We start from the raw sequence: 24,425 nt of genomic DNA, 5'->3' as shown, positions 1-24,425 counted from the left end.
AGCGTCAGTCCACCAAGTTCAGGGAGGTAAATGAGGACTCTCGGTTTACAAGACCCAGGTCCGTGTGATGCAGGATGTTCACACTGGGTGTTTTACTTAGCTCCTTTTAAATTTAAATTTACATTCCTTTTAACTTCTTAAGTTCTCCTCTGGTGCCACACCTCCCCTTCACCCTTAGTAACCTCTGGCAAGTGGACCCCTCCGTAGGCTCACAGCTGGTAACACTGTTCCGTCTTCCCTGTCCGCACAGCCCAGGCTCAGTGCTGTGGTGGGCCGTTCTGTTCTCATCCACTCTCCCCTCACCACGGACGCCCAAATCTCTAATCTTCTTCTTATTTTTTTTAATGTTGAAGCTAACCATGATGAATACACTTAAATGCTAGCACTCCTACCATTCCTGTCTCTACATCTGCCCAGCTTCTACCTCCCCTTACTCATCACTCCGCCCTGCGCTGGCTCATTCCGGGACTGTCACTGCTGTCATCCTTTTCACTCAGGCCTTTGTTACTATCTCAAGCCTTATCTTCTGGGACCTTCCTCCCTCAAATACGCTCTCTTCTTAGTCAGGACTTCTAGAGCAAGCAGTCCCCTTCTCCCTTTTCGCCCTTCCCCTTGCTAAAAATCTTCCGCTTTTTTCCGTGGGGGTTAAGTTCCTTAGGCGGGAGTTCAGGGCTTCCCCCGCCCCCTCACATACACGTCTCGTCCTATTGTCACAACCTTTCTATCTAGCCAAATGTTCCACTGTTCTACTTTGCTTGCCTTATGCACCTGTCAAACTGAACTAGGGTCATTTTATTTCAAGAACGCAATGTTTTCCTCCCCTGGAATGCTGATTCTCCTGATCAACAAAATTGGTAAAATCTATTTACTATTTAAGGGACAGCTCAAATTTCACCTTCTCTATGAGGCTTTCCCTCATTCCTCCCGCTGGAAGAAGTTTCTTCTTTGAGTCTCCATAGCACTTGGTTGATTTTTTAATGGCAATTATTGGTTTTTATTTCATAATACACTATGCATGTATTAAATAGTATCTGATGTGTAGTTGGTATCTAATAAATGCTGAATGAATTTTTAAAAACCAAGAGCACTTGTGAAAGGGCAACTAAGAAAATATTGATAAAATTTCTCCACAGATTTATATTATTAATAAAGTATTGTATTCTGCAATGTTATTATAATCCAGTTCATTTATTATGCAAAGTGACACAAATTATTGCTCCATGAATTAAAGCTGGGCAGAAACTCTTTCCCTCTTCTCCCGCTCCTTTGTTATTAGGCATCCATTCCCACGCAGTTCTTAAAAAGATCTTAAGATACTTTTCCAACTTTCAAATTTTAAAATTTAATTTTCCATCCTTTGTTTCTTGTTTCCAGTTTTCCATCCTAATTTTCCATCCTTTGTTCTATAAGAGTTTGGGACACTTTTAGTAGTAATAGCTGGTCAGGAAATTCAAAGTAAACTGTACATTTTTATTTGTTGACGATACTGTTAAAAAAGAGACAGCGTACTCTAGTGTCGGGCGCGTGAGCCCCGTGGGGCCGGGGAGGCACCAGCTGCCGCGCAGGGAGGAGGCCGCAGCTTGAGGGAGGCCCTGGCCCCTCTGCGCCTGTGTCTGGCAGAGCCGGTGTGAGAGGAAGAGACAATCCTTCCCTGCTGCCCGGATAATCAAGAGTTTTGGCCGGACCTTTGAGCACACACCGAGAGAGTGAGGAACCAGACGAAAAGCAGACTAGGGCGCTGAAACGGATTAATAAGGAACTTAGTGATTTGGCCCGTGACCCTCCAGCACAATGGTCTGCAGGTCCATTTGGGGATGATCATGTTTCATTGGCAAGCCACAATTATGGGACCTAATGACAGGCCATATCAAGGCGGTGTATTCTTTTTGACAATTCATTTTCCCACAGACTAGCCCTTCAAACCACCTAAGGTTGCATTTACAACAAGAAGTTATCATCCAAATATTGACAGTAAAGGCAGCATTTGTCTCGATATTCTAAGATCACAGTGGTCTCCTGCTTTAACTATTTCTAAAGTTCTTTTATCCATTTGTTCATTGCTATGTGATCCAAACCCAGATGACCCCCTATAGCCAGAGATTGCACGGATCTATAAAACAGACAGAGATAAGTACAACAGAATATCTCGGGAATGTACTCAGAAGTATGCCATGTGATGCTACCTTAAAGTCAGAAGAACCTGCATTATAGCTGGAATAAACTTTAAATTACTGTTCCTTTTTTTGATTTTCTTATCCGGCTGCTCCCCTATCAGACCTCATCTTTTTTAATTTTATTTTTTGTTTACCTACCTCATTCAATCACACGCTCATCTGAGAAGACTTAAGTTCTTCCAGCTTTGGACAATAACTGCTTTTAGAAACTGTAAAGTAGTTACAAGAGAACAGTTGCCCAAGATTCAGAATTTTTTAAAAAATGGAGCATGTGTATTATGTGGCCAATGTCTTCACTCTAACTTGGTTATGAGACTAAAACCATTCCTCACTGCTCTAAAATGCTGAAGAAATCATCTGAGGGGGAGGGAGATGGATGCTCAGTTGTCACATCAAAGGAAGCAGCATTATTCTAGCATCCAGTCTTTTTTTTAAGCTTTCCACTGTTAGAGATTTGAGGTTACATGATACATTTTTTTTAAAGATTTTATTTATTTATTTGAGAGAGAGAGAATGAGAGATGGCACGAGAGGGAAGAGGGTCAGAGGGAGAAGCAGACTCCCTGCTGAGCAGGGAGCCCGATGTGGGACTGGATCCCAGGACTCCAGGATCATGACCTGAGCCGAAGGCAGTCGCTTAACCAACTGAGCCACCCAGGCGCCCTACATGATACATTTTATGCTCATAACTGATGTGGCTGGAGAATTGGTATTGAATTTATAGCATCAGCAGAACAGAAAATGTGATGTATTTTATGCATGTCAATAAAGGAATGACCTGTTTTTGTTCTACAGAGAATGGAAATTGGAAGTCAAACACCTTTTGTATGCCAAAATAGGGTCTCAAACATTTTGTAATTCTCATTTAAATTGTTAGGAGGCTTGGAGCTATTAGTTAATCTATCTTCCAATACACTGTTTAATATAGCACTGAATAGATGAGGCAAGTTGTCAATGGATGAGTAATCAACTAATAGCTCTGCTAGCAATCGATATATTTTTCTTCAATAAAGTTGCATAAACCAAAAAAAAGAGAGACAACATACTCTAAAATGGAGACATCTGTGCTAAGTCCAAATCATCAAACCAAAACTTTAATACCAAACTTAACTAGAGTTTCAACCTCTCCCAGCAGTGGCATCTAAAACCAGTCAATCTGGAATTGCCTGGTCTGGCTAGTGAGGTAATCTGCCCCATAGACCCCTCCGGTCCCCTAAAGGAAGGTGACCTTGCCACAGCCAATCCACTCTGCTTGTAACTTCCTTGTCCCACCTCCTTCTGCCTATAAAAGTCATTTTGTATAGCTCTTCAGGGCACTTTTCTATTTGTTAGACTGGATGCTCCCTGGTTCATAAATTGTCAAATAAAGCCACTAAGGTCTTTAAGATTTCTTCAGTTGGATTTCGTTTAACACTTTCTATTTACTCTTGTTTATGACTTTTAAAAATATGCTGTATTTTTATTTGTTTTTATTGTTTTTAAAAAAAGTACCAAGACATACTAGACTATAAAATGTCTTTATGCTTGGGGCGCCTGGGTGGCTCAGTCGTTAAGTGTCTGCCTTCGGCTCAGGTCATGATCCCGGGGTCCTGGGATGGAGCCCACATCGAGCCCCACATCGAGCCCCGCATCGAGCCCCGCATCGAGCCCCGCATCGAGCCCCGCATCGGGCTCCCTGCTCGGTGGGAAGCCTGCTTCTCCCTCTCCCACTCCCCCTGCTTGTGTTCCCTCTCTCGCTGTGTCTCTCTCTGTCAAATAAATAAAAAAAATCTTTAAAAAAAAAGTCTTTATGCTTTCTACTAAGAAAATGCTCTCAAAATAAGTGAATAGTTGTGTCAACAAAGGACTTGTTTAAGTTCTCTAAAATTGAGGGTGGATGGTCTTAAAGGTCCACCTCATAATGTTTTTAACTTTGAATGTGCTACCTCTGAGTGATTCCTAAAGACGGTGTAAAAACTGAAGCTTCCTAAGATCTGTGGTTGGATTTCTCAAGCTGCCCTTCCCATGTGACTTTTCATTCTCAAACTCAATTTCTTTCCAAATATTTAACTAGTAAAAATTATACTAAAGTTACTATAGGTCAAGAAAATGGTTTTTCTAAATTTTAGGATAACATATAGCCAAAAACATGAGAAAAAGTATTATACATAAAGATATGGTACATTCATGTTAACAGAATGTTGATTGGGACATCTTCTGTTGCCCGAAGGCCAAAGACAAGTACATTTTCTAAGGTACAAATACCCCCTTTGATGTTCACGAAGATCATGGTGCTACCCCGGTCCTCTCCCTTTTCCCTACCACACAAGCTCTTATAAAGTGTGTATGGATGGATTGAGGGTGGGAAGGAATGGAGACAGAGAGAATGAATTGTCCAAACTGTGAGACAAAATGAATTTGTCCAAATTGTACATTCTATTACCTGACTCATCCCCCAAGGCAATTAGAATTAAAGAATTTTAAATTCTTTAAAATTAGAGAATTTTGAAGAGAATCACTTGCAAAAACTGAAGGTGGCTGCCAAGAAGGAAATAGCTATTTGAGCAGGGAGAAAGAATTGGAAAAAGATATTAAGGAAGACAGCAGGGGAATGGTGAAGCACCTATTTTCCCATGATTTCTTAGGGCAAGGATGTATGAATTTCTCATGGTGAGTAGGCATCATTGAAAGCAGTGGGCCTTGAGGCTCTTGCCAGTGTCTTACTGAGATAAAACATCTGAAACAAGACTGCACCACTGGGATGGGAACAGAGGGGAGTTTGGAAGAGATGAGTTGGAGTGGACCTCCCACTTAGGGTAATCTGTGCAATGGGAAGACTTCCTAGTCCACAGAGCCCCCCAAGAACTTATGCACACAGCACCTAACCAGAGACAGCCAGCATTTATAAGCCCACTACAGCAAGGGCAGCAAAGAACTAGTAATCGCTAACACCAAAAAATCCTACACTAGATGGATTTAAGTAAGAATTGCCCGAAACAGAAGCCCTCTTTGCTTATTATTAAAGCTAACCCTAGGTAAGTAACAGACATTATGTCCCTTTCCAGTTCTCTGTACTTTTCAACTCAGATTTCCTCTTAAGAATGCTAGTCAGATTGGATTCAGGCCCACCCTAAAGACCCAATTTTTACTTAATCCCCTTTAGAAGTCCTATTCCCAAATACAACCACATTGTGAGAACCTGGGGCTTAGGATTTCCGCAAATGAATTTTAGGGGAACACAATTCAACCTGTAACACCAGGCATGGGAGAAAAGCCATTTTCAGCACTAAAGCCTAGAAGGTTGAGGTTGTTTGTGACAAACATCTAAGGTGTTAAGTCCAGGATAAGGCGTGCACTGGCCAACCAAAGTGGCGGAGAAGGGCTGGAGTTGCAGAGTCGTGGCAGCCTCACCAGAGAGGAAGGGGCTCTGCAGATAAGGGCTTTCACATCCAGCTGGAGAAAAAGGCACTTTCCGGGTCAGAAGTTAGTAATAAAAGCCCTATGATGTAGGGCAGGGGAGTAAGGTACTTAACACAGTGTTCTTATAGTCAATCACAAACAGAATCCTTATGTTTACAGAATGAAGAGACTGGGATGTTCCAGCAAACTCCAAATAGTTGCAAGACAGATTTTTAAAAAGTGTATGAGAAAGTAGGTGTGAAATTATAAAAGGTAAAATAACTAAACCAAGTGGGGAAGTGAGGGGAGTATAAGGGAGGTGAAGCGTGTGCTGACAAGGGTCAGGCCCTTCTCTAGACGGGCAGTTGCACTATGGACTCCAAGGCACCTCGCCTGCCACAGGTGGGTGTTGTTTCGGTGGAAGTTAGAGAAAAGACCTGAGCAACTAGACTTCTTCAATTACCTTACCATAATCAAACATCAAACTGTTTCAATATCTACAATTATTTAAATAAACGTAGTTGAAGTGAACTGTCATTGCTTAGCATCATTTGAAGAAACTGGGCTGTTTCTTCCTACTGCTTTCCCCAATTCCAATTCTGCACATCTTACTAGTTTAATCACAGCTATTATCATTAGGAAATGTTTATAGGTCTTTTGGAAAAGGTATTCCTAAGTGGGTCTGATTTCAGCTAGACTGGCACAACACAGTAAAAATCTATTCTTCTGAAATGAGCTAAATGAGCCATCTACAGTAACTGAGATTTTGACATGCCTGTTAGGTCACCTATCCAGTGCATTATTTGCTGGGTCTTCCATCACTTGGGCAAAACCACACCATACGGCTTCATCTTCCAAAGGAGTTCCTTTGGAGAACCCCCACCCCACTCTCAGCTTTCCTTCCGCTGTCTGTGGAGCACAGTACTAGCCTCTGATCATAAACTGCAAGGGAAGAGAGGGCCCCGGGCTATTAGGATAAAAGCAGTTAGTATTTGAGGAGATGGTAGTTAAAACACAATGGATGCTCCTGTTTATGTTCGAACTTAACTTGAGTTTCCTGGAAAAGTTATAATAAAAGGTTTATAAGCCATTTCTTTATATTCTGGGAGCGGATGTAACATCCTTCTGCAGCAAACATTCCTTAGGTCAGAGTGGCTCTCCTCAGGAAGTCTCCACGACTAAAAGGTAGCCCTGCACAGACTAGAGTCTGGCCGGTTATGGGCAAGTTGTAGCCAATTTATCCAAGGTCTCCACCTGATTCATTGTAACTCAATGGGAGGATTTAAAAATGACGCCGAGACACAGAATTCAATACACTCAACTGTACACCCAACATCACCAAATAATTTATTTGGAATCAGAATTAAAAGAACACTTGACAGCTGAGAAATGTATGTTTATTCTGATACAGTTGTACAACTAATCTAGGACAAGTTACCAAATAAATTTTACATTCTTTCTTCAGGACTGGGGTTTTTCGATGACTTCAAATTTAGGATCTAAGAAAAGGAAAAAAAAAAGGTTCAGGCTTAGCCATATTGCAGTAAAATGCATTACATAGAAGGCTTTAACATTTAACTCATCAATCTCCTGATTTTTTTTTAGTGAATACTGTTTTTAAACTCCTACATGGAAACATAACAATTGCTAAAGATTTATTCAGCACTTACTATAAACCAGGCTCCCTATTAACTGATCTCACATACATTATGTCATTTAATTACAACCACCACAAAGAAGATATAATTCTCCCCAAAGATCAGGTGACAAACAGTCACCAGTTAACCAGTTAACTATCCAAGATCACACTTCATAGGTGATCTTGTTAAGATTCAAGATCAGGGAGTTTGATTTCAGAACCCCACCATTTAACCTGTTATATGATCTCCTATACCAATGCCAAACATTTATACCAGAGCTTCTCATGCAAACGTCACTGTCCTAATAAATTTACGTGTGATTGTCATTTAATCCTCTGAACAATCCAAGTAAGTATAAAGTAGAAATATGCTCAACTTAAAATAATCTCCCACAAGACTGAATCCATGATTAAAAACACTTACCTTCAAATTTGAAGTCCGGGAACGTATTCATGTCTGCTTTACCATACATTTGCTTAAGCTTAAAAACCTCCCTCTCTAGGTCTTGCTGGTACTCTGGGCCAATATCAACGGGTCCTCCAGATGCCCTGTTGTGTAAACGAGCAGGTAAAAACTCATCTTGTACACTAGTTTACAAAAACAAAATTACTTCTCACCATCAAGTTTCAATAGATCTTTTAAAAGTATTCACATGGGACAAATACTCTTTCTGAAAAAAAGTATATCCATTTGAATTTCTTTTTTTTTTTTTTAAAGATTTTATTTATTTATTTGAGAGAGAGAATGAGAGATAGAGGAGAGCACGAGAGGGAAGAGGGTCAGAGGGAGAAGCAGACTCCCTGCCGAGCAGGGAGCCCGATGTGGGACTCGATCCCGGGACTCCAGGATCATGACCTGAGCCGAAGGCAGTCGCTTAACCAACTGAGCCACCCAGGCACCCTATCCATTTGAATTTCAACTCAAACTTTTTTTATGATGTTTCACATAAACAAGGCAACTTCAAACTTCTAACATGCAAGGTTTGGATTATCAAGGATGTTTATTAAGTCAGAATCTCTTGAGGTCTAAGTTGCTGTAAGATATGATGGTTAAGTCCATGGGCTCTTGGAGTCAATGACTGCTTCTGCTTGAATCAGCTCTATAATGTATTAAAACTGCATAAACTGGAGCAAGGCATGAAGTGCTCTAAAATTTTAGTTTCCACATCTAAAACTAAAGGTCCTACCTAATGGTGGTGTTATGAGAATTAGAGAGATAATGCACATGTACTACTTAATATAGGACCTGGCACATAGTGAGATGACATAGTGGTCAATAAAAGTGTTCTCTTTTTATTACCTGATTTAAATCAGCCATCACTAAATGGCTTCTAAAAGGTCTCAGCAAAAAATTTCCTACCTCAGAGATTTTGCTGTTTAGGAAAAAAAATAACATGTTTAGAAACATTTGTGCTGTAAGAGTTATTGATAAACTTCAGGGCACGTGGGTGGCTCAGTTGGTTAAGCAACTGCCTTCGGCTCAGGTCATGATCCCGGAGTCCCAGGATGGAGTCCTGCATCAGGCTCCCTAGTCAGCAGGGAGTCTGCTTCTCCCTCTGACCTTCTCCCCTCTCATGCTTTCTCCCCCTCTCCCTCTCTCTCCCCCAAATAAATAAATAAAATCTTTAAAAAGAAAAGTTATTGATAAACTTCAAAGACAGACTATCAAACAGCTACTCAAGCTGAAGAGAACGCACTTTTGCTGAGCTAATTGGGAAAAATTTCATCTTAAAAAGGTGGCATATGTGACAAATCATTCATTTGGGTCAGATTTTAATTTCATACATTCTAAGACTAAAAAAGCAAAGATATGGAGGTAATAAAGATCTAGCTATATGTGGAGAACATAAGCCATCTAGATGGAAAAGCCAGCAGGACCCAGGTCATGGGAGGCCTGGAATGTTAAGTCTGGGAGTTTGTATTTTATTTACTAAGGAATAAAATGACAACATTAGAGGTGTGCTTTGGGAAGATAAATATAGCATCACAGACCAGCAGTGGGGCCAATGAGATCTAACTAATTCTTTGCGTAAATTCTGTTTGTTATGTTACTGCCTGCCTACCAATGAACAATAAACTTTTTAAGTGAGAATTCCAGGAAGGGTAATAATATTTTCACATATGACTATGATAAAAGTATAGGGCCTTACTTATGTTACAGAATTTCCACAAAAAATACAGAAACAACTCTAATTTAAGAACTTGTTAATGTTTGTTGTCATGGACCCAATTTTCTTCTAGATCAGCCCATGCAATAGAACCTTCTATAATGACAAACATGCTCTGTTATCTACACTGTCTCATAAGGTAGCTACTAGCAAAATCTGGCTAGTGAACACTAGAAATGTGACTAAAGTGACTGAGGAACTGAATTTTTATTCATACTTAATTAATTATAATTAGATTTCAATAGTCACATGTGGATAATAGCTAATGAAACAGACATTGCAGGTCTAGATAAGAGCCTTCAACCAGATACTTTAATGACTGTCTTCCAGCTCTGGGACCACAAGTTTAGAAACTGCTTTGAGAGGAGCCAGCCAGTCTCACCAATATACTGGTTACTTTTTTTTTTTTTTTTTTTTTAAGATTTTCTTTATTCATCTGCGACACAGAGATACAGTGAGAGAGAGAGAGAGAGGACAGAGCCTGAGCAGGGAGAGAGGCAGAGGGAGGAGGAGAAGCAGGCTCCCTGCTGAGCCAGGAGCCCGATGTGGGGCTCAATCCCACGACCCCGGGATCATGACCTGAGCTGAAGGCAGACGCTTAACCATCTGAGCCACCCATGCGCCCCGACCAATATACTGGTTACTGATAGATGATGGCTGTTTTAACTTTAATATGTACTCTTCTGAAAAAGAGGCAAGGTATCACCTATCTCCTCAACTGTCTCCCAGCCCATCTTACTACATCCCCAGAACTTAGCATGGTGACCAGAACAAAGGAGACACTCAAAAGATACTTGTTTATTTGACTTAAAACATACTGAAGATTTATTCAGCACTTACTCTAAACTAATTTGTTGAATCACTCAATTTTAATAACATCCTATGAAACAGTGCTGTTATTATCATCCCCACTTTACTATGAATAAGGTACAGAGGTTAAATAACCTGCCCAAGGTCACAGCACTAGTAAGTGTCAGAGCTGCATTCCAGGCCAGAATCCATGCGCAGAACACTTCTCCACACCATATGCACAAATGAATGAACCATAGGCTCCTTAGACTGAGTACACCTCAGAGACACCTGGCTGTCTCAGTGGGTAGGGCATGCAACTCTTGAGGGTCCTGAGTTTGAGCCCCACGTTGGGTGTAAAGTTTACTTTGAAAAAAAATAAGAAGAGTTCACCTGAGGATTGACTTACTGGATAGCTGAAGTACAAACAGCATCAATACTAAGACACTAAAATACCTCTGGACAGGAGACACTCACATTCCCCAAACAGCCCTGCTCATCTGCTTACTGAACATTGTGATTTTAGACAAATTCTAAACTTTTAGCCTTGTTTTTCTCAAATATAAAATGAGGATAAGCTCTGTAAGATTGTTGTCAGAATTTCGTTTTAATCCCTTTGCTCTCTCCTTCCTTAGTTTTTGAGAAGGACAAAACCTTTCTGTTAGTTGCCCAGTCTCAAAGTCTCAGAGTTCTTTAACGGTTCCCTCTCCTCTGTCTCTCCACCAGATAACCAAGACCAGTTCTCAGTCTCTCAATGTCTTGACTGTAACTTTTATATTCCCACTGCTATAAAGTAAGATTCTCATCAACCAATACTTGGATTATTACATTTTCCTACCCTGTCTGTCTTCCTTTTCTACTTATTCCAATTGTTGTAATACTGTGATTAAATTACCCTAATAGAGTACTCTTAATCTTGTTCCACTCCCACCATCCTGCTCAGAAACCTTTAATTCCTCATCAGTTCCTATCATATGACACCTAATTGCCCCGCTATAATCAAGGCCTCTCCTAAGCCCCTCATTTCAAACCCATTCCTGTTCTTACTGCTCCCTACGCTCCCTGTATACCCTACAGTCCTGGGAAACAGCATGACACAATTTCCCAAATATACTTTGTGGTTTCAAGTTCTCATGCCTTAGCTCACACCATTCTTTCCTCCTAGAAGATGTCCTCCGCCCACTCCCATTTATCTGTCTGAACTTCACACCAATTGTTCACAACCTGAGGGAGACCGCTAGGTATGGATGTCTACTGATGGCCTTCCATGGGTTTGAGAACACTTTCAAGCTATAAACAAAATCATGTGAGTAAATTCTTCACTTTTTTTAAACTGAGAGGATAATCCATAGCTATCCATATTCTCAAAAGGGATAAAGGACCCCAAACAGTGCTTTCAAAGCCAAGATAAAAACAATCACTCTCGCAAGCTACCTTCCAAACTGCCTCCAGCTAGAAAGGAGCATTCCTTCCTGCGAACTCCCCAAGCACTGACTCGTGTCACTACCTCAGCTCTAATCCATTTTACCTTATACATTACTTTATACATACCTGTAAGCTTTCTATACTTATCAGATTTCAAGATTATGGAAATGCAATATGGCTTCTTTCTGTGGCCCACCACAGTTAATACCCAGTGCTTTGCACATGCTAGACAACTAAATAAAACAGAACACCGAACTGATGTATGTTACTTTTCCTAAGATTTGGGGGTTGAATTTCATGGCTAAGGTCATCATTTATCTCCAAAACTGTGTGGTTCTGCAATCATGTTTATCCCAGACTTGCTTTATGCCATTTCTGTCTTTTGTCCTTTGATCTTCCCAAAAATATGTAACTATGCAAATAGCATTAAAGAAAAAAATGCTGTGGGGGCGCCTGGGTAGCTCAGTCATTAAGTGTCTGCCTTCGGCTCGGGTCATGATCCCAGGGTCCTGGGATCGAGCCCCGCATCGGGCTCCCTGCTCAGCGGGAAGCCTGCTTCTCCCTCTCCCACTCCCCCTGCTTGTGTTCCCTCTTTCATTGTGTCCCTGTCAAATAAATAAATAAATAAATCTTTAAAAAAAAAAAAAAAAAAAGAAAGAAAGAAAAAAAAATGCTGTGTTAATACATTCCCCCCCAAATCATGATGTCATAGAAAGGCCACTAAATTAAGAGTTAGAATATTCTGATGTTTTTCCTCTGATTAGTTTTATGACTTTGGGCTAATTAATGTCTAAGGGACTTAGTTTTTTCAAATATAGTTCCTAAATGATTTCCAAGATCCCATGTGCTTCTAAGAACTGACTCCACTTTATAATAAATGACATTATAATAACGATATATCTAAAATGACAATAGATTTAATGGAATTCTCCCTTGGAACCCATATAAGAAAAATAAAATTTGGGACTTAACATCAAGATTTTTATCTTCTTTTAGAGCACCTAATGAACCTCCATACCAGGGATCTGCCCAGTGAAGATCTCAGACACTTTGAAACACCAAGTAATTTTTACCCCCATCTCAAAACTTATATACTTTGAATATTTATATTTACACCATGGTTGATTATCTACCCACTTACTGTCGCTTAGTTCTGTATTCTCTAATCTTGTCCACGAAGAGTTTTTGTACAGGATCAAGTTCCTTATTAAATGCCACTGCTGTAACACCAATGTTCCTCCTCAAATGAACTGAGACTGCAGACCGAATGAGAGAGGAGAACCTGAAGAGCCTCTGAAGAATCATGGTGATTCTGTTACTGAAAACAAGCACCAGAATGTTAATATACTTTAAAATACATATAATTGTAAAACACCTCTACATCTATCACATAGTGGGAATCTAACTCCACTAACTGCTACAGAACTCAATCATAAATCATACCAGAACTCACTGAATGCCAAGAACAGTCAGTCACTGGACCAGAGCTCCCTTCCCCTCACCACTGCAAGTTTTTTGCTTCTTAACCAAAAGGCCCTGGGTCCTAGGAGCAGTTAGGAACAAATCAGGCCTGTGCGCTGGGTTAAATGCAGAAAGAAAGCAAAAATCCGGGATGAGGTGTTTCTTCTCCATAAACTTAGTCTTGGACCACATGGCATAGTTGAGGTAGGATGTTAGAAAACTGCCCATCCAAGGCAGAAAAGAACACTGGCCCCCAAATTAACGTGCCAGTTTTCCCTGACCCCCTCAAAAGGCCAAAAGGGAGCTGAGCAGAGACTGGAGATAATCTGTGCCTCAGCCAGGATTGATGGCCTGGAAGTTTCTACTTCACAGGCCCCACAGCAGGGGAAACTGCTGTCTGTTACAACTGCAGGATTCCAGGCATTCAAGAATAGTTTAACAACCACATCTAAGTCCAAAAGAACCAGCCCAAGGGAGCCCACCAACAAGAGAGAATCAGGCGGTACAACCTAATCAATAAAACAATGAAAAATAAGGACTTAAAGATCTCCAAGTCCTTAGACTTCCGAAAACTAAAATACATGATTTTCTAACTAAAACACTTCAGCAGATAAAACAGAAGACAATCTCAGTTGAGATCTCATTTAGTATTGTGAAAGATCAAATGCAAAAAAAAATGCCAAATTACAATACATGCAAACAAGAATTCCCAAAGAAAAGGAGTAGACAAGGAAGCCGTAATTAGAGAAGAAATTTCCCTCAGGTTAAGAAAGATGCTGTCTATTAAACAGAGTTTACTCAACCTTACGTTGGATGGGAATAAAAGATTCACACCTATATAGCTTGGTAAAATTTCTAAAATCACGCTAACATGATTCCCATGGCGTTCCAAAATTACCTGTTAATAATAATCATTGTCATCCTGACACTGAACTTCTGTTAAAGTGCTCAAAGTGTGGTCTGTGGACCAGCAGTGGTATACGAATCATTACTGAAACTTTTATAGCAATGTGACATAGTAATATATATTTGTTGAATAAATCAGTTTGTATTTGTGTGTCTTCACCCTACTGTCTTTCATCTGATTTTTCCAGTAACTCATTTTTATTGTATTCTTCCAAAGTAGCTGCAAGGGTTGGGGGAAAAATGGTCCTCTACCACTAAGAGTTTGAGAAGCACTAAGTTAGAAGACTGTAGAGTAGCACAGTGGTTCTTGAGTAGGGGTGGCAGTATCCCCCAAGAGATAGTTGACATTTTTGACATTTTGGTTGTCCTGACTTGTCCTGACTTGGATGTTACTTGCCCCTAGTGGGTAAAGGCCAGGGATATAATAACAATCACAAAAATAATAACCGCCTTCCCACAACACAGAAATATCGGGTCCAAAACGTCAATAGTGCTAAGGTTGAGAAGCCCTGGACCCGCACATAAAAACCACCAAAAGAAGAGAACAAACTTGAGGGTTGATGGAGGGAGGTTGGGTTGGGGGATGGGCTAGATGGATGATAGTTATGGGGGAGGGCACTTGTTATGATGAGGACTAGGTATTGCATGTAAGTGATGAATCACTGAATTCTACTCCCGAAACCAATATTGCACTGTATGTTAACTAGAATTTAAATAAAAACTACCAAAAGAACTCCCATAATAAACAAAATATCCTTCACCTACCAGGATGAAAGCAAGCTATCTAAAGAAATTAAAGAATTCACCATATATCACGCTTACACCTCACAGAGAAATATACTTGAGAAGACTACAAGCAAACAACAAATAACCTTAAGGTGCTACTTACTCTCATTCCCATTTTACATACACAGAAACTAAGGCTTAGAGATTAAGTATGTGGCCCAAGGTTACACAGTAGAATCTGGACACAGACCTATTTTAAAAATTGTGCTACTCAAGGTATATTTTCCCTTCTGGAAACTTAAGGACATGCTAACAGTAACCAATAAGGTCACCTAACATTTGTTCAGCCCAAAATACTTTGCAAAGCACTGACATATATATTCTCTCTTTGTACCATTAGGGTAATACTGTTAATAATTAGAGGAAAGTGTTCTTATCCCTCCTTTATAGGTAATAAAACCATGTCTAAGGAAAGTTATTACATTGCCCATATTCCCAGAGTTAATTTGCTCCGACTCTTGCAAAAATTGTGTTATTCCTACTCGGTAAAATCCATTTTCATTTTTTCAATTTCTATCATCTACTTTTTTTTTTAAGTAAGCTCTACACCCATCGTGGGGCCTGAACTCACCACCATGAGATGAAGAGTTGCATGCTCAATCGACTGAGCCAGCCAGCCACCCCTCTATCATCATCTAAGTATTAATGATTTCCAAATCACGTCTCTAAGTTTGGCCTTTTCCCTGAACCCCAAATCCATACAACCAACAGGTCTCTTCCCTTCATAAGTCCTCAAATTCAACTTGTCTAAAAAATGAACACATAATCTATCAAAACTTGTTCCTTCTCTTTTATTCCCTTTTGTTTTATTCCCTTTTTTTTTTATTCCTTTTTTGTTTTTTCACTGATTAACACAGGACTATCAGTCCACTGTCACGCAGAAGATACGTTATTACACAACTAGGTGTAAAATACCAAGTGTGGTTAAGTTCTCTAATCAAGTACTATGGGGTGCCACGAGAAGCCAACAGCAAGAAAGGGTACACATGCGCAGAGAACCCGTGCTGAGAGGGTGGACGGTTCTCCAGTTAACGGAGATGACTGACCAGCCACAGATGAGTCCTTTCGCCGCCTCTTCCGCGCATATTCCTGAGGTCAATCCACAACCCGCCTAAACGACCCGTTCTCTTTCTTCTCCTGGAAACCCTGTTTTGTCCCGCCTGCGAACTTTGGCCTCACCCCTAGTTCAAGCACCCCCTTGGCCCCCAGTCAACATCTCGTTTCTTGGCGTTGAGGTGTAGGATGGGCTGCGAAATGAGTGGAAAACAAAGCTGCACTATTTTTAGGTGGAATGCAAACTTTTAAGATTACTATCACCCATTTCCCTCATTCTGCCTTAAGCAGTTGGGCACAATCTCCCGTGCGCCCCGATAGGGCAGGCCAGGCTGCAGACCCGCCCTAAGGGAATGACCTTGGGCTGCCCCAGCTGGGCCGCGGGGACATGAATCCCTGGTCTCCCTGCCTCCCGTGCCACCCAGGTTTGCCCTAAGAGCAGGTATTGCCAGGCCTGAACACCGAGTCCACCGCAAACTTCAAGGCCTAAAAGCGGCGAGGTCAACAGTGACCCTGGGCCAGGCGGTGAAGGTGCCCGGGACAGAGGGCTACTCTGTTCTCCTGAAGGACAGAGGTCCTAGGCAGCCCAGGCGCCATGAGAAACCCAGAATCTTGAGTCCCAAGAGGCCAAGCTAGCCTAGCTACCCTCCCAGTCACCTTGCACTCAGTCCCGAGCTGCCAGAGCCTCCGCGGCCGCGACCGTTCTACTTCCGGCCCTGGCTCCGCCCCCACCCGCCCGCCATCGCAATGCATTATGGGCCGCCGTTTCAGTCGGTCGACACTCACCGGACAGGAAACGTCTCGGAGGCGGTCTACGACCGGACGGCTCTAGGTGAGACAGAAGCTAAACAGGAGGAGGAAGTAGAGGGTAAGTGCTTCCGGGTCCCTTGGCGAAGCCTCCGCCATCTTTCCTTCGCCTAACTTGACCGGCTGTCTCTTTACCTCCTGGAAGCTTTCATGTGTACGCATGCGCACTTTGACTGGCCTTTTCCCTAGTTCAATCCTCCCGGACCCAAGTCAATATCCTGTTCTTTGGGGTTGTTCAGGTGTATGATTATGCCCGGAAAGTCAGAGTGTAAAACAAAGCCGGATTGGGGCGTTGGGCTCTCGTGTGCCTCGTGAGCCTCCGTTGCCTCGGGCGTTCGTTTCGCGCAACCTGCTGGGAGTTGTAGTCCCGGACCCGGGGGTGCCTGGGAGGCGGGAGGGGGGGTTGGAGTTTCTCAGCGCCGATTCCGCGGGAAGGGCCCAGGGGCCTCACACTTCGAATCGCGGGAGCTGCGGGTCTTACTGGGAGAGACGCTGCACGTGGAGCCCGCGCCCCTGCTGTTCTTAGCCGGCTCTGGAGCGCGGGTGGGGGCCACGGGGCCGATTCCGGAGCGGGTGAGTGCGGCCGCGGGGGAGGAAGGGAGCGCGGGCCCGCGCGGGCCGGCCTCGTTCCGGGGCCTTCTCACCCACAGCGGCCCCCCCGCGGCCGCCTCTGTGTTTTGTTTCCGCTGGTCCCCGGCGCTGTGACTCCCATTTCCGTTCGTGGAGACTTGAGGGAGCCGGGTGGGGAGGGGCGGGTGAGGCAGTGCGGGGAGCGGAGGGGAGGGGCGCGCGGCGCGGGGCCCTGGGAAACCGCGCGCCCCCGGGCCCCGGGCCGCCCGTGTCACCTTTCGCTGCTCCCTTCCCTTGCTGTCCCCTCCTCGCCTGTCTGCCGCTGCCGCTGTCGGGATGAGATCCCGACGCCCCCGGGATTTCAGAGGAATGTGCAAAACCAGTCTCCTCGCCAACTCAGCGTTGCGCTCTCACTCCATCTCAGTCTTTCTAGAACTGCCCCACAGTTGCATCAAAGCCATTTATTAATGTATATGGTGTCAGTAGGGGTTTATTTTAGAAACGAGGAAGTAAGAGAAGGGGAGAACGATGGGTTAATGTAGCTTGCCAACATTTTTAGTATTTTGTGTACTGGAAGATAAATCGTTTGTGCGTGTTTGCAGTGTATTTAGTGATCCTAGTTTGATTAGGTTAATAGCAAGGAGAACAGTGCCTAATACTGCCTTGCAAGATGATGAGTAGTGATTTAGAAATAGTGTCCACTTCATAAATAGTTTTCCACTAACGAATTCTACTAGCAGGAATTCCAGGTCTGACTCATGGGAGGAGCAAAGATTTAGAAAGGTTCCCAGCAGCAAAGAGCTGGGCAGAGGTAACATTCCTAGGTACTGTGTTGTCTTAAGCTTAAGAAGAAATTGGTCAGCTCTTTAGGAGCAACGTTAGGGGAATAAATCTGTCTGTCTCGGAGTTTTGATCCAGGTTTTCCAACCTTTTTTTTTTTTTTTAAAGACATATTCTGACACTAGGTGGTCATAAGGCATTTTTACCTGAATTGCATATATGCGTGCCATGAGGGATATATAGTGTTGAAGTAACAAAATAAGGAGCTAAATGTTAAATTGAGGTGAATCATAAGACCATGGGGAGGCTGGATCCTAAATTAAAACTGTTGTGTTAAATCTCTCTCCAACTTTTATTTATAAAACTTTAAATCCACATGGAAAACAAATTATATGGTGAAAACCTCCCCGGGCGGGGGGTGGGGGGGTGGGGGAGGTGGTCACCAAGTGTTAACCTTTCTCCACACTTGCTTTCTCACTCTCTCTACACACACAGATGTATGTACTTTATTTTTTCTTAACTGTTGATTTTATTTTTAAAAACAAAAATGTATTTTAATTTCTCGTGATATTCAAAAGTGTTTATCTTGGGAAAATGTGCTGTCAGTCTTGCAGGTACTCCCATACTATACTTATGTTTAGGAATCCTATATTTTCCTTAATTGGGCAAAGTTGTCCTAACTTCTGTAAACTAATAATGCATTCCAATGAAGAAATACAGTCCTCAAATTTGTCTGTGGCTTCAAAAGAGAATGTTATAAACATACTGTATTTTAAAGAAAACTAGCCTTTCTAGGAATTTTTAGTTAATTTGTATGCATTTTGTGAAGTGTTCTGAACCCCAGTTAGATTTAATCTAGGAGAAAGCAGGGCATCAGGGGGCAGCCCTTAGGTGAAGAGGCTCCATTTTCTTAGGTATTGACATAGAATTCTGGAAAATTGGTTCCAGAAAAAAAGCTAAGACCCACTCTGATATCAAAGATTTGGATTTTGGATAATTTCCCAAACCTCTCCACTGCTTCTCTAGACTAGATTTAGAGTGAACGAGAAAGATGAATTCAGAGACCGTGAGTAACGTGATTTTTTTTCCAAAAGTGTGTAAGGCTCATTTTTTGCTTTATTGGGCACCTTGTGGGCAACTAATCTGTAACTTTTTTTGGAAGAGCACAGGATAAATTTCTTTTAAACAACTCCATGTTTTAGTGCTTGTATTAAGTCCAGCTACGGTTATCCCTGCTGAGAAGCCTGTAGGGCCATTTCTCAGCTTCTGGTCACTTCCTCATTTCTATTTTTCCATAATTCCCAGAAATTTCACTTGTTTTCTAATTTTTCTTTTTTAAAATTGGCTATGGAGGGGCACCTGGCTGGCTCAGTTGGTAGAGCGTGTGGCTCTTTTTTTTTTTTTCCCCCCAAGAGCGTGTGACTCTTGATCTGAGGGTCATGAGTTCAGGCCTTAGGTTGGGCGTGGAGCCTACTTAATTAAAAAATAATAAGTAAGTAAATAATGGAGGTAAGAGTGGATGATGAGTTAAGGCCTGAAAATAAAACATAAGTGATCTTTTTTTTTTTTTAAGATTTATTTATTTTAGAGAAAGACCTGGGTGTTGGGAGGAGGGAGTCAGGCAGAAGGAGAGAGAGAATCCACGGACTCTTCACTGAGCTAGAGCCCGCTGTGAAGCTAGATCCCAGGACCCTGAGATCATGACCTGAGCGGAAACCAACAGTCGGCCACCCAACCAACTGAGCCACACAGATTACCCATAAGTAATCTTTTTTAAGTGTTGTTCTTCTCTAAACCTTATTCTGTTTCTCCCTTTTCCTATAGGGAATAATTTTTATGATTGTGTGTGTATACATTATTTTTTTTGTTTCTACCTGCTATTAAAGTTTCCTAGCATGTGCTGCTTTCTTACCATGGAACTCATACTGGTTTCAGCTTCCAGCTATCACCAACAAAGCTGTCCTGAACATCCTACTATCATTCAGTGTGAAAATGCCTGTAGTGCTTACCTAAGGGCAATATTGCTGAGTCATAGATACAGGCATACTTGAGCAAGTGCTGCTAGATTTTTTTTCCAAAATAGCTACACTCCTGTCTGTACCCCATCACTAGCAGCAGAGGATTTTTACATCCTCACATCCCTACTAACACTTCTATAGTCAAATTTCTAATTTTTTCCATACACACATCAACACACATGGTATAGAGTTATAGTTATTTGTTTTAAATTGCGTTTTGGGGGGTGATTTGATTTTGAGCACTTCTTCATATCCTTGGCTGTTTTACTTTTCTTTCATGTGAATTTCCTTTTCCTGTGCTTTACTTTTGTAATATGTCCTGACTTTTTTGAGGTTATCAACTTGCAGGAATTTGTTGTCTAATATTCCAGTTATTATTCCCTTGTCACTTTTGAATATTGGAAATATATTTTTCCACTCTGTAGCCTGTCTGTTGAACATAAATCTTAATTTTTATGTAATGAAATCCATCAGTTTTTGTCCTTGGAGTTTTTGTGTTTGTAATTTTATTCAAGAAATCTTTTCTATCCTAGATTGCAAAAAAATCCCCACCATTTTCTTCTATTAGCTTTATAGTTTTACCTTTCATGCTTAAGCCTTGAAGGCATCTGGAGCCAATTTTATCTGATGTGTAATAGCACTTATAGCTTTTATTTTTTCAACACATATTAATGGAATTCCAACTAAGGGTAAGGCACCATTTTAAGTACTTTGTATACATCTGTAAACAAATATCCTTAAGTTGTCCTGTAAGGTAGGTCCCTACTGGGCCATCAGTTGTTTTGCAGTAGTTCTCAGTATGAATTCCACAATTTTATACATAGCATCAGTTAAGGGATAGGCTTTACTGGGGAAAGGGAAGAATCAAATAGTCCAAAGTCAACAAGAAAAGTCCTTAATCCTTTCACCATCCAAAATAAAAGTCTGCTGGGGCCTAGGCAGTCTGCTGCGTGTGCATGTTGTGTATCCACCCCCATCCCCTTACTGTTCTTCCTTTTTATAGGGCAGGTGTGAGAGCAACCTTGATAATGTGGGGAAAATCCGACCATTTTATACCAGACAGTCTGGATTTAGGTGCCAGCTGTTTAGAGACTAACTTGTCAGAAAACCTGCTCCTCAGCTGCTGGAGACTGTGGGACCTAAGGAGAGTTACAGCCCTTCTAAAGTGGGAAAGAAGATAGTTTTCTAGTACTACTGTGTGACAAATTACTATACATTTAGTGGCATAAATATACCATCAATTATATACAGTTCTGGAAATCGAGTGTGAAATGGGTCTTTCTGGCCTAAAATCAAATATTAGCAGAACTTTGATTTTTCTAGAGATTCTAGGAAAGAATTTGTTTCTTTTTTCAGCTTCTAGAGGTTGCCTGTGTTCTTGGCTTGTGGCTTCTTCCCTCCATCTTCAAAGCCAGTCACAGCCAGTTAAATCTTTCTAGCTTTGAATCACTCTGGATCTCTTCAGATTCCCTCTTTCATTTTTAAGGACTCTTGTGATTTTTGTTGGATCCAACTAGATAACCCTGGGTAATCTCTATTTTAAGATCGGCTGGTTAGTAACCCTAATTGCCCTCTGCCATGTAACTTCATATATTCACAAGTTTTGGGTTATTGTGCCTTCCAGAGAGTTTGGTCCCTAGAGAAATTGAGACCTGGCAAAAGTCCTATTTCAGGAAGCTGGCAAAGTCCCTAATCTAGACAAAACCTTTTAAGTTCCTGAAGTCACCTTTGGACGATTTGGGTCTTTGTCCTTTGATGATAATAGAACAGAGGAAGAAAGATAATGAGTGCAGAAATTAGTGATAAAGTATGTTAGAGGGACGGGTGCTGTGGCCAAGAAGAAAGAACAAATGGGTAAAGAGGAGGCCGGTTACAGAATTAAATGGGGTGGTCGGGGTATATATACCTCATTGGGAAAAGGAGATTTGAGCAGACATCAAAGAGGTGAGGGATTTTGCCAGGAGGACAGCTGAGGGAAGTAGGTGCCAGGCAGACCGATCAGCAAGACCAAAGGCTGCAGGGCAGGAAGATGCAAGGACTAGCAAGGAGGCTGGTTTAGGAGTGGAAGTCAGGGCAGTAATGGGGTGAGGGGTAGATCTCGTAGGGCCTTGCTGGCCACTGTGAAGTCTTTAGATGTCAGTGTGACCGATATTAATCAAAGGAGCACGATGCTGTAACTTCAGTTTTAAAAAGGATCACACTGGCTGTTCTGTTGACTGAGAATGGACCGTAGTGGGGACGAAGGCACAGAAATAGGAAAACCTGTTAGCAGAGGCTGTGGCAGTATTCCAGGTTAGAGATAGTGGTGGTTCTTGCAATATAGAGCCTATCTTTGAACAAACCACAGTTCAGCCTCACCTAGAATGATGTGTAGTTAGGTTGTTGCACCTAAGGTATGACATGGAACCACATGCAGCCGAGCCTCACTAGCCTCTGGAGAGTTTTCATATGAGGGTAGACTCAAGATTGTTCTGTTGTAAAGATTATAAAGCATTTAAATGCTTGTGCCTGGTGCTCAGGAAATAGTGATTATTATTATTAGGGATGAATATTGGAAGTCTTCATTTTGTCATATCTTGTAAGTGGGAGACTCCTTTGCAAATAATAGAATACCAGATATAAGTCAAAGAGAGGCACTTAGAAAACTACTCTGGACTGAGACAATACATGGAGTCTAAAGACAAATTCATTGACCAACAATGAGAAGGAACAACCTGGAACTTAACAATTAATACCTCAGAAATGGCCACAAAGAAATACCAATATACACAGCTGTTTTTTGCATTACTTAGCATTTTAAAAATTGTAATTTTGTATCAGTGGTAGTTTAAAGCAGCAGGTAATTTTACATGAGAGAATGAAAAACTGAAATTAGTGGTTTAAAATATATAAAACTACATCTAAAAAATCAAAAAAATTCTAATGTGTAATCAGGGCAATAATAAGCATATCTATAATGATATGTTACTTTATTTTGCTGTTTTAGAATATTGTACTGGCCTTTATAAGATGTAATTTATAACACAAATACTAGCTCTGATTAACTTTGTCACTTTATTATTACAATGCTTTGTAGTAAATTTTGCTACTAAAGTACAGCTTTTAGCTGAACAACTATAATTCATCTCTCTGTTAACTTTTAAGGTGCAGGTTTGAATTCATTTTTAAGACTGAGTTGCTGTAAAGAATTAACATACCTTTCACTTGATTTTGAAGTAACTCATTGACTTAGAATTTGGGCCAGAAAATACCCTAGTAAATACAAAGAAATGATGAAAAAGTCATGTTAGGTTAATGTAAATATCATTTGTGGATTTTCTTTATTATGTAAGATTACTTCCTCTTCTGCTTACCTAACTGATTTTATTTATTGGATTTCTGCTTTTTGTATAGCATTTCTGTTTATTCAGATAATTTCAAAATGTCCTAAGTTTTAACTCTTACAGGACTGAACTTTTGAAATACTCCAACCATGACTAAAAGAGAAGCAGAGGAGCTAATAGAAATTGAGATTGATGGGACAGAGAAACCAGAGTGCACAGAAGAAAGGTTGGTTTTTTCCTGCATTTACCACTTTTTATAATTATCAGCATAACTACTTAAAATTAAGAATCAAGTCATAGTTTTGGGGAGACTTTTTTTTTTCAACTGACCTCAGCATTTTGTGGGATAATGTATTGCTTTTTTACCTTTGACTTAATTGCTTTGTAGCTGGGAGGGAAAGACAGTTTGAAAGTAAAGGTAGTAATAAATATAGTTGATAATGATGAAGCAGTTGATTGTGATGGTTCTTTCCACTAGGGCACGGTTTGATTCTTTTTCCTTTCCTCAGTGCTGGTTACTTTTATTTCAGAAAGTTTAATTCACAAACTGAAATAACTTAACAAATATCTATAAGTAACTGCCCTAAAATAGTAGCTGTCAGGAATATATGAATAAGTGAGACAGTAACCTACTCTTACAGAGGCCATGTTGTATTTGAGGCATACAGGTATATGGATAATTATGTGCACAGTACTAAGTATATAGTGCAGTGAAAGGTGTTAGTTTTGGGGATAGTAATGGACTATTACTCCATTAAAGAGGTAGAGCGGTGGTAATGATTTCAGAATCCAGGGACACAGTCTGGGTAAAAGATTTGAGAGTCAAGAAGAAGCTTGAGGAAGATGATGGCTAATGGTCCTTACGTTTCTCTATAAAGCAGGAGATGAGATCATATGTTGAAAGTAAAAGGCACTGAGTAAGAGGACTTCTGTGGAATAAATGAAGGTTTAGAACAACTCTGTTGAATGGACAAAATCACTGAGGTTGCCAGGGATGCTGAGTGTTGAGAGTCAAGCTGAGATTTAAAACCTTAAAGTTTTAATAGAGCTTTTCAACATGTTTGAGTATGCTTTCTCCTCTCAGTTATCAGATACATATATGTATGTGTGCATGTGTGCTTATACATACATATGTGGATATATTTATGT

At 41.1% G+C, this 24,425-nt stretch overlaps 2 protein-coding genes and 1 pseudogene across 8 annotated transcripts in view; 2 read left to right on the top strand and 1 right to left on the bottom strand.

Annotated features, from left to right (window-relative positions):
• Window positions 1–106: 106 nt before the first annotated feature.
• LOC141372597 (ubiquitin-conjugating enzyme E2 D3 pseudogene) lies at window positions 107–3,794 on the top strand (annotated as a pseudogene).
• Window positions 3,795–6,914: 3,120 nt separating this feature from the next.
• On the bottom strand, window positions 6,915–16,702 carry ATP5PF (ATP synthase peripheral stalk subunit F6). Of its 5 annotated transcripts, none has more exons than XM_025872603.2 (5): window positions 16,436–16,529; window positions 15,725–15,972; window positions 12,714–12,890; window positions 7,615–7,778; window positions 6,915–7,050 (listed from the first exon to the last, which is right to left on the bottom strand). In XM_025872603.2, exons 3-5 carry the CDS (start codon window positions 12,875–12,877, stop codon window positions 7,013–7,015), a joined length of 366 nt encoding a protein of 121 aa, XP_025728388.1. In that variant the 5' UTR covers window positions 12,878–12,890; window positions 15,725–15,972; window positions 16,436–16,529; the 3' UTR covers window positions 6,915–7,012. The 5 variants fall into 5 exon arrangements, with proteins under 5 accessions (XP_025728388.1, XP_025728384.1, XP_025728377.1 ...); XM_025872599.2 differs by having other exon boundaries at window positions 15,772–15,972; window positions 16,436–16,528; XM_025872592.2 differs by lacking the exons at window positions 15,725–15,972; window positions 16,436–16,529 and adding an exon at window positions 16,565–16,702.
• The window catches only part of GABPA (GA binding protein transcription factor subunit alpha), a 31,674-nt gene continuing 23,791 nt past the window's right edge, over window positions 16,543–24,425 (top strand). The window contains exons 1-2 of one of the 3 annotated variants that reach the window (XM_025872575.2): window positions 16,543–16,646; window positions 23,400–23,502. In XM_025872575.2, the coding sequence (XP_025728360.1) occupies window positions 23,426–23,502 (77 nt within the window). In that variant the 5' untranslated portion in view covers window positions 16,543–16,646; window positions 23,400–23,425. Of the gene's footprint in view, window positions 16,647–17,010; window positions 17,159–23,384; window positions 23,503–24,425 lie in introns of those variants that run through there. The other 2 variants (XM_025872579.2, XM_025872569.2) reach the window with 2 other exon arrangements.

Source organism: Callorhinus ursinus, unplaced genomic scaffold (genome assembly GCF_003265705.2).
Source record: "Callorhinus ursinus isolate GAN/ISIS: 27379988/994484 unplaced genomic scaffold, GSC_fseal_2.0 scaffold1, whole genome shotgun sequence".
NCBI lineage: Eukaryota > Metazoa > Chordata > Mammalia > Carnivora > Otariidae > Callorhinus > Callorhinus ursinus.
This window is presented reverse-complemented; position numbering and strand designations above follow the sequence as displayed.

Bases quoted from the DNA above. Each gene is read 5' to 3' on its own strand.
- ATP5PF (XM_025872592.2), bottom strand. From the start codon at position 12,877: ATGATTCTTCAGAGGCTCTTCAGGTTCTCCTCTCTCATTCGGTCTGCA. The intron at 7,779-12,713 runs GTAAGTGGGTAG...TTTGTAAACTAG, and splicing joins GAATACAGAACTAAGCGACA to TGTACAAGATGAGTTTTTAC. The intron at 7,051-7,614 runs GTAAGTGTTTTT...TCCTTTTCTTAG, and splicing joins CCCGGACTTCAAATTTGAAG to ATCCTAAATTTGAAGTCATC.